The sequence below is a fragment of the Coturnix japonica genome, chromosome 1, assembly GCF_001577835.2.
Source record: "Coturnix japonica isolate 7356 chromosome 1, Coturnix japonica 2.1, whole genome shotgun sequence".
NCBI classification, from domain to species: Eukaryota; Metazoa; Chordata; class Aves; order Galliformes; family Phasianidae; genus Coturnix; species Coturnix japonica.
The window spans coordinates 121,808,488-121,818,554 of NC_029516.1; the positions used below are offsets into that span (position 1 = coordinate 121,808,488).

General features: G+C 36.9%; 1 protein-coding gene across 1 annotated transcript in view; it reads left to right on the forward strand.

Moving 5' to 3' along the window:
* The window catches only part of MRPS9 (mitochondrial ribosomal protein S9), a 35,163-nt gene extending 25,469 nt beyond the window's left edge, over positions 1-9,694 (forward strand). The window contains exons 7-11 of the mRNA XM_015849933.2: positions 2,467-2,542; positions 4,958-5,126; positions 7,188-7,296; positions 8,109-8,278; positions 9,485-9,694. Coding sequence (XP_015705419.1) covers positions 2,467-2,542; positions 4,958-5,126; positions 7,188-7,296; positions 8,109-8,278; positions 9,485-9,576 — 616 coding nt within the window. The 3' untranslated portion in view covers positions 9,577-9,694. The remainder of the gene's footprint in view (positions 1-2,466; positions 2,543-4,957; positions 5,127-7,187; positions 7,297-8,108; positions 8,279-9,484) is intronic.
* The last annotated feature ends 373 nt before the right edge of the window (positions 9,695-10,067 follow it).

Sequence of the window (10,067 nt, forward strand, 5' to 3'; positions counted from 1 at the left end):
TCTTCAATCATGGAATCATAGTCTTGGGTTGGAAGGGACCTCAGGGATCAAGGTCCAACCCCCCTGCTGCTGTCAGGGCTGCCAACCTCCACATTTAATACTATACCAGGCTGCCCAGGGCCCCATCCAACCTGGCCCTGAACACCTCCAGGGACAGGGCATTCACAACCTCTCTGGGCAGCCTGTTGCCAGCACCTCTCCACTCTCTTGCAAGTGTGTCTTGAAGATATTTAGGGAGTATCCAGGGTTCTTTGTGTCTGTGTAAAGTTTTCTAATCATTTCTTCATTAATGATTTTTGAAAGGGTGGTAAACTGTTTCAGAAAACAAGGCCTTTGTAAGTACCAAATTGCTTGATTGTTGGAAAAACCTGAAGGCTAAAGCTGAGCTTTGTAATAGTCTTTCGTTAATTACAGTTCTTGAGTATTTTTACTTACCAATACTTCTTCAAAGACCATCAGAATCCTTTATTATTCTTCTTTTAAAGGCTTTGAACATCTAGATTGTCAAAACCATAGAAACTTTAGAAAAGTTTATTTGTTTGAGTTTATGTACATATCACCATTACTAGGAATTGAATTAAGTTTCTCTTCTTTCTTTAACTTTTCCGGTAAGCACAGCAAGCTCTTCAGCTTGCCGTTATCTGCCGGGTGGAGAAGGTATATGTGTATACACACACACACACACACACACACAAACACACACATAAATATACATATATATTAACCAGAACAAGCTGTGGAGAATGCTGTAGTTGGTTTCTCCATGTGTACAGTTCTTTGAAATGAGGGCATGCCTTAATAACTATTTGCATCTCTTAAGCGGTGTGCTTGCTTTTGGATACAACTAGGAATCCTTGATTTCATTGTTTTGTTGTTTCCCTTTCCTTACTATTACTCTTTTTTTCTGTGTCCTAGTTGCTTTTCTTCTTTGGTCTTGCTCTGCATTTTCTCACCGGATGTGTGTGGTTTTGTTGACTTGTCATTTCTTATTTTCAGCCATTTGTTTGAGGAAGTGTTAACGTGCTGAGATTATTTCTTTCTTAAATAACAGTTATTTAAGAAGTTAATGTTTCTTCATGGTGTCTATAAGCCATGGTATGTTTTATCATAGATTCATGTTAGTTTCTAAACAGACGAGAACAAATGAATTTAGTTGCTTGGTGTATACTGCTGAAAAATAACCCAACTCCTTACAGAGCTTAGATGGTGAATTTAGTGATGTGAAAAATGACCTAAAGGTAGTCAGGGTTGAAAGTGTGGTTTGTTTTTATCCCCTCCTTCTGTTATGTTTATAAAAGCTCTGAGAGTTTAAAGGATTTAAATGTGGTTACTTCCTCTGAGATTAGCCTGGATAATTTATCTCCTCAGGTAGGTAGGAGAGGGAGGGAAATCTTTATTTTTTCCAGAAAACAATCTATCACGGACACACTGTAATATTAACTGTAGGGTTGGAAGCTGACCTTGAAATACTTAAGCTTATTGGTCTTCATATATTTAAAATACTTAAATCACTGATTTCACTGGAAGCAGCTATTTGTAAGTACATGTACTGCATACTTCAGTTTATCAGAATTGGGTACTTTTAAAAATTGCTATTGAAACCAGCATTAAGAAACATACTTGATTAGTAGTATTCAAAATCACCTTGAGTAGGAATGCTTTTCTGAATCAGAACTTGTTCGTTAAGATAATTTCTTTTAAAAAAACAAAACAGAAAACCACAGAGAAACCCCAACCTACAGAGCTGAGAAAGCTGCTGCTACTGCTTTGCTTTAAATTTACTAGGTACATTTGGCATTGTATTGTCAGTCTTTGTGCGATACTTGTTTCCCAAAGACTTGCTTTTTTGTTTGTGTTAACATCTGCATATGAGGCTATTTTCTTAAAAATCTCTGCAACTGCTATTGTTTCAGTGCAGTTACTGTACTGAGCATATCGAGGTTACATAGTCTATAAGATGGGGTACCTTGTTACTTTGACCATGGTTACTGCTAGTGGAGTTCTGGTATTGAACCGATAAACTGAAGAGCACAGACAAAATTTTGATGCTAAAGATTATTTTTTTAACATCCTGCCTTTTATTTTTTTCTCTGTTGCTTGTAAACCAGACTGTTTTTTAGCATAGAGTTAAAACTAAAACCAAATGTAAACTAAATCTTAAGCTGTGGAGTAGATAGCTTACTTTTATGAGATTACTCCTGCTCTGTACCAGGCTTCAATGATATGAAAAACACAAGTGAAATACGTAGTTTTAATTTGATACATTCAATATGTGAAGTTACCCTTCCTTTCAAAATATCTCTTAAAATCAACATAGGCCTTCTCCTGTTTACTATGGGAATGTGATCTGTGTTCATTTGTGATGGAAAATGTGTTTCTGAACTAAGGCTGTGAGTGCGGTCCTTTGTGATGCAACTCTAATTGCTTAGTTAATTAAAGGGAGAATATATGTGATATTTTTAACAGAAACCTGGTTGGCAGCAGATGGCTGACTAAGACGGAATTGGAAGGAATGTTGTTAGAAAAACTGTCAGATGATGATGTAAGTAATTAATCTTTCTAATCTTAAGGAGGCTTGTGTCTTCAAAACACGGACTCTGTACATTTTTTGGATGCTAAAAGGTACTACATAGAGCCAGGTGTTCTTCAAAAATTTTTGTCATCCTTCCTATGAAATATATATGCTTGTAAGCACAATCACATTGATTTCATGTTGCCTTTAAAAGTGCCCAGTGTCCCTTTTTTATTTAAATTATTATTTTATGCACCATAGCACAGAACAATTGAGGGTTTTCTAACCCTAACCTAAAGCTAACATGGTTTAGTTATTCCTCCATTAGCATTGTGAAGCCTAGAGTAAAAGAACTTGTCATCTAATGGTGTTGTCAGGGATTGAGCACAGTGACAACTTATAAATTCTAATTACAGATGAAAGAATGGGACTAGAACCTTTCACCTCTTCCCTATGATAAAGAATGGTCAAGATGGGAAACACAATGGATTTGTGTGTGTAAAATGATTAACCTGTGGAGAATGTTTGGCATGATATTCTTAAGAGATAGGAAAGTAACAGGGAAAGATGGTCAGAAATAATTCATTTTCTTAGTGATTGGCTACAGAATCAAATATCAGAAACAAGATATAAAGCTACATAGATCTGTGGTCTGATCCAAGATAGCTCCTTAGTTATGCTTGATATGAAATATGGGAGGAGAGAGAAAATTTCTTGTAGTTTTCCTGGTATCAGTAGCTTGTATTGCTTCATTGGATTACAGATTCAGAGTGCTTCTTTACATGCATATTGTTTTCTTATTCAGAGCTTTTTAAATAGCCTTAGGTTTCGGAACAACTGTGTGACTGAACAACTTCAGGTTTGTTTTGGAAGTTCAAGCTTGAATATGATAGTATCAGGGAATAAAACACGGATTATCTCAGTATTCCAAGTATTTTTTTGTACCTGCAGTGTTCTTGAATCCTATGTATCATTACAGAAATAGTATGATAGTAGCAAAGATGCCCCCTGCTCATTTGTCATACAGAACAGTAACGTGATAGCTGGCTGTGAATGGGTGAAGTTAAAGGTCTTCAGCAGATTCATTTCCTCAAGTCTTAAGTTTTGAAATTGCTGTTGTAAATCTCCATTCTGGTATACCAAGGAGATTTCAGCTATCTTGCTTCTAATAGAAGTAGCTACAAGCTCAGTGTGTTCAGTAGCTTCTGCATTTGGGATGGTTGTATTTGTTCTTAGAGTCCCAGAAACTGATCTGGTTGTAACAAGTTCGGTGTTCTTCACTGTTTGGTTTTTGTATGCAACACATCTGTAAAGGTTGTGCAGTAGATGAGGGGGGAAAAAAAGACCTGATACGTTTTGGCCTCTTGTATGTAGAGCCACAAAGTCTCAGCCTATAGCACAACCACTGATGTTTAAATGTATTTGAAATGCCTGAGAATGAGCTGCTAGTGTTACCTGCTCAAATTCTTTTAATTTGCGTTGCAAATAAGTTTTCTGTGGTGTGTGCATTATTAGACAAAATCATAAATATTGATTTTTTTTAAATTCATACTGTGTAAGTGAAAAAACAGAATATAAAAAAAAAACAACCACAAACTTTAATAAGAACTTGTAAGTAAAGAAAGCTTCAAGAATAAAGATCCAATGTCTGTATGAAAAATCCATTTTAGAAGATGGTGTACCTTCGTGCCCTGTGACCAGCTGTCTGGTGCTCCTGCCAGTAACACTTCTTAACGGGACATCCCAGCTTTTAGCACAAATGGGTTAACACAGTGGTGTTTACTCTTTAATCACATGTTGAAGAACTTCGGAGGGGGTGTGAGGGGGAAAGAGAACCACACAGTAGCAAAGGATAATTTATTTCAAGAGGTTGCCCTTTAAGTCAAGTATCTCTTGAATTTTTAAATAGCTTGATTGTTAGGTTTTAAAGGAAATCATAAACATTAAAGTAACTCAGCTTGAACAGCCGAAGATAGATAGATAGGTATTTCCTGTATATATTATGAAATATAATCATTTAAGAGGTTCAGTTTAGTGAAATAAAATTATTTCCAAGTGAATGAATATGGTGACTTACTGAAACTGAGATGAAAACCTTTTCCGTTTGCCATTTTAATAATAATAAAAGAATGAAGACCCCCTCAATGTTTTCTTTTTAAATATGAGATGAACTTCATTCTAATGCAATAATCCTGTATTATGAAGGGGTTGGTTATACTTTGAATTAATGCTTCATTGTTGCCTGAAGAAAGAACTAGGTATCTTTAGTCACACAGAAAATGATGCATCTGCATGCTGTTCTTAAATCAGCATGTAGGTGCAAAAGTGTCATCTTGTCAGAAATCATCAATAAAAGTGAAGTAGAAAGATCAAGTATGCAAAAATAGAAAGTTTTAGCAAATGCAATTACGCTTGCATCCTTTAATGAAGTCTTGTTGTCTACAGTACTCAAGGTTTATTCGACTCTTAGAAAAATTGATGACGTTGCCATGCAGTGACATCGAGGAGAATTATATTAAGAAGTTTTCCAAAGAAATTGCTGTGCAGTTGAAGAAAGTATCTGTTGAGCCCTTGAAGTATGATGAGCAAGGAGTGGCCTTCAGCACTGGTGAAGGTAATAACTTTGAGTTGGTTGGTAATGGCTCAGGTTTGATTTCTTCACACTGTGTTCTTTATAACATGAATATGTGAATGACACTGTTTGAATGCTTCGTTTTATATACTTATTATATGTATATTGCATATGTAATTGTTAATAATGTACTAAAACACTGAGTTATGGTAGAGCTTGTTAACAAAGCCAGAGTTTTTGGCACAGTATATCAGCTGTGAGTTCTGAGGCCTTTGCAGGGAGGACCTCGTTGTTCTACACATACAATGAAAAACTAATTTACTGTGAAAAGCTGTCTTCTTACCAAAATGGAGGGAGGGCTGAGAGGAGTACAAACACATACAGAGAATTCCATGGGTACAAAAGAATTGGTGCTTTGTACAAAAGTGGTGTGCTTAGACCTACAAGTAACTTTTAGCATGATTTGTGTAGGTAGTTTATCAAATGAGAATTTTGAAGATTCAAAGAATAAGTAGCAAGGCATTTCAATGTATACAGACGGCTGAAGAAAATGCAGAGAATTAGGAAATTTAATTTTTCAAGCAAGTTGATAACTGGCATTATGAGACAGGAAAGAATCAGTCACTGCTGCTAAGACAGTGATGATGTTAGAGAAGAGACAAGAGTGATTATTTGGGAAAACTATTAAAGCAGCAGCATGGATAGGAAAGTCTGAAGACTCTTTCTGGAAAAAGCACATGCAGATCTGTGCATGCATGGACATATTTCATGCTGTACTTCTAAAAGGGATGTGTGTTCTTAACCGGTGTAAGGACATTAGAAGGTGGATCTCAGAGAACTCAAGGGCTGGAGCACCTCTCCTGTGATGAAAGGTTGAGGGAGTTGGAATTGCTTAGCCTTGAGAAGAGAAGGCTTTGGGGAAACATTGTGATTTTCCAGTCATCGAAAGGAGCTTACATACAGATGGGGGACAGACTTTTCATGCGGGAGGATAGTGATAGGACAAGAGAGAATGGATTTAAACTGAAAGAGGAAAAGCTTAGATTAGATGTTAGGAAGAGGTTCTTCCCTCAGGGTGCACTGGAACAGGCTATTCAGAGAAGTTATGGGTGCCCCATCCCTGGAGGTGTTGAAGGCCAGGTTTGATGGGTTCCTAGGCAGTCTGATCTTCTGGTTGTCAACCTTGCCCATGTCAGGGAGGTTGGAACCAGATGATCTTTGAGGTTCCTTCCAACCCAAGTCATGCTACAGTTTTATGAACTTGAGAACCAAAATGGCTGCCAAACTATGTTTTCACTGAGTTGACTTAAGGATGGCGCGATAACAAAGAAGTATGAAAGAGCCAAACTGGAATTTAATGCACCTTATTTTTTTGGTAGTGTCTTCACAATAGTAGTTATTGTATTTATGCAAGTCATCTTATTTAAGAAAAGCCATCATATTACATTCAAGAAGAATCTTATTATCCCTCTAAATTAAACAAAATGTCACAATTTCTTTCATAATAACAATGATTGTATCCTTTGTGCTACAGAAGATCATTCTGAGGCTTTAGCATGGTGTTTATGTTTTAACATGAATCTACAGAACTGAATTGCAACTAACAATTTCTGAGGAAACAATGCTAAATGTTACATAGGCGTTGCTTGTATCATCTTAGTTAGTGTTAGCCTTTTCCATGTGCATATTCTTAAACTTCTTTATTCGATTTTTGTAAAGTCATTAGACTTTGAAATTGTGCGCAGGTGTTGAACAAGCAGTTAATTATTGCATACATTGTCCTCACCAGGTCCGGAAAGTGCCTGACCTTCTGAACTTACGAGAGGTAGAATGTAAACTCTACTCCACCTCAGTTCACTTTTTTTCCCACTCCTAGTAGTATTGATCAAAATATACTTAAAACTGATTGTTCATTGTTTGTATTTAACTCATCCTGCCCTCCTACCCCTCCGCAACCCCCAGTATGTTGTTGTTGATGCATCAGCCTCTAAAATGAAATGTCTGGTACTGTATGGAAGTGTAAAAATCACCTTAACTTCTTGGGTACTTGAAATTCTTTAGAATATGAAAGGCACATAACAGATTGTTCTTGATTTATTTAAGGTGTAAGAAAAACATCAAGAGCTACTGCAGTAGTTTATGACAATGGGACTGGAAAAATTACAGTGAATGGAATAGATGTTTTACGTTACTTCCCAGTCCTGCAGGACAGGTGAGAGCATAATGAAATGCTGTATTTCTAATGTACTGAAAATATTCCACCAGTAGTGATGTTTTATGTTTTAGTTCTGTATTCTAGAGTTGATATTGTGATTTTCTGTATTACTGTCTATTTTATGAAGAGTAGTCTATTTTCCTTCTACTTTTCAGAAGTCAGTAATATAGGAACTGATTGACAAGCCTCATTTTGTTTCTTATCCCTTTTTGCAGAGTTGCAGAAAAGAAGAGCATGAATTTTGCTTGCTTTAGGAAAGACTCGCAGTTCAATTTAAATAATTAATTAATTAAAAAAAAAAAGGTATTAAGTGCTTCCCGAGAGATTTGCACATTATATTCATGTGTAATTACTCAGTACTATAGTGGACGCAAACAAGGTGAGAAACTTCATATGTAGGTTCAGATTTTGAAGGATGTGCACAGCGGTGCTATAAAGACTTCTCAGAAAGGATAGAAACCTTCCTTTGTCAGCCTTTTGGTCAGCCTTGGTTTCTGAGCTTAAGAAAAGGGTGAGAGCTTGCTCAGCTGTACTACCCAGATCTCGGTATCCACAGATAAATTAGCAAGACAAAAATGAACTGCAAAACTGAACTTCAAGTACTTAACATTGACAGTTTGAAAATTATCCTAGCTGCTAATTCCCTGTTGATTGATTTTTATTTCAGTGAGACCTCAGGGATGTTAATACCTTTCTGGATGCCTATTTTAAAGTTAACTGGTTTTGTGTATAATGCAAGGAAATGTACACAACGACTTTATATACAACTTTAATTTATCACGACTATTATTTTTTTGTCTTATTTTTAGAGAGCAGTTGTTATTCCCTTTCCAGTTTCTAGACAGAGTTGGAAAGCATGATACAGTTTGCACTGTCTCTGGTGGAGGAAGATCCTCACAGGCTGGGGCAATCCGTTTGGCCACTGCAAAAGCCTTGCGAAGTTTTGTGACTGAAAAAGAGGTGGAATTTATGAGACAAGGTAGGAATGGAGACTTGATTCCAGTGTTTTCCAGCGTGTTTCTAGTTTCAGTGAATTAATACAAGAATAACTGCGGAGCAGATTGTGCCAATTTGAATAAATAATCCCAGTGAAACCTTGCTGTATGAATGGACTCTGGCTTTATGAATCGTTTTCATTTTTTCCCTAGCATCCTTTGTATATGTTTTGGATGACTTAAGAGTTTTCCATCTGTTCATGACCTCTGCTAGACCTGTAAACTGGCTTATATTGCATCTACGTAAGACCTCAGAGCAAGCTTGTAGACTCATTATCAAAGAAATCTGGATCAGGAACTGTGAGCTGTAGGGTGTTAAAATTGTATTTCATTTTACTTGCGTAGTTGTGCCTTACTCATCTAAAGAAAGTTTTATTCTCAAACGTAAGCACTGTAGCTTCAAAGAGATAATAATGAGCATAAACATAATATATGAAACGACCAGACTGAAGGGGTTTATCTTCTCTCTTGCATTAGAGTTGGCAATTTCCTTAAATAAGATGGAATAACTGCAGCATTTGATACTTCTGAGTGATTAGATGCAATACTGTTGCAGCAAATACCGATTTATGAACAGGGAGTTTTTAACTATGCTCTTTCCAAACTAGTAGGGATTACCTTTGCTTGTTATTGGCAAAACATAAATGTTTTTTCCACTCTGTTGCTATGCACAGCTGTAAAGCTCTTTTTTTGCAACAAGATTCTCTGATTGTAATTGTTCAGTATTGGCAACTGAGATTCGCTGGGAATACTCCTGTAAACTGGTATGGTAATGAGTGTGGTACCTTTAAGGAGATCAGTGTAATCCTGAACAGGGAGCACAAGGTCCCTTGTGATAGGAAATAAATTACTAGAACTTCAGTAGTGCACCGATATGATCTGTAAGTGAATGAATATATTTAATTGAGGTGCTTGCTCAAAAATCTTTAACAGGTAGGAGTGTGCGATTAAAAATGTTAGAGTCCATTGCTCTAAAGTTTTAAACAAAATCTGTTAAGAGGATATTGTGGGATTTCTTAATGGTCCATAAAGTAAAATGTGAAGAAATTTCAGTTACCAAAGACACTGAACTGGATAGGGTGATGAAATCCATTCTGGCTTGTTTTACACAGGACCTTTATCCTTCTAGATGTTGTAATTCATGTACAAACTAGGAACAGTAAACAGATGGGTGCTTCTCTGTTTTATAGCCGGGCTGCTGACAGTCGACCCACGTACGAGGGAACGGAAGAAGCCTGGTCAAGAGGGAGCACGACGGAAGTTCACCTGGAAGAAGCGATAAGTCTGAGTATTTCAAGAAAGGCAGAATGCTCCAAGAAGTTCAAAGCATAGCAAATCATGATTTAAAACTGTTGGATAAGTATATTTGTTAATAAAGATTTATTACAGTTTTAAATAGGCTGAGTGTTGAAGTGCCTCCCTTTTTTTGCATCTCAGGTATCTGAGGATAAGTGATCCACATAACTCAACCTAAGCTATGGTGGAGTTGAGGAGCTACTTAGAATGATGCTGACAGTTGTTGAGGGGATGTTGATAGAGAAACATTCACAGAGGGTAACTTCTGACGGTGGAAACTGCCTCCTGGATACCTCCCCAGGGTTAAGGAGGAAGTGATTCATATTAAGCATCTAATTTTAGGTGCTCTGAATCACCCTCTGGAGGAGTCAGGGTTTTTTCTTCCATCAAACGCAAAGAAGAGCTGGCGGGGTTAGGCTGAAGTTAATCTTCTCCACCCTTTCAAATCTCAGGGGATCTGATCAAAGAGGCGTGTTC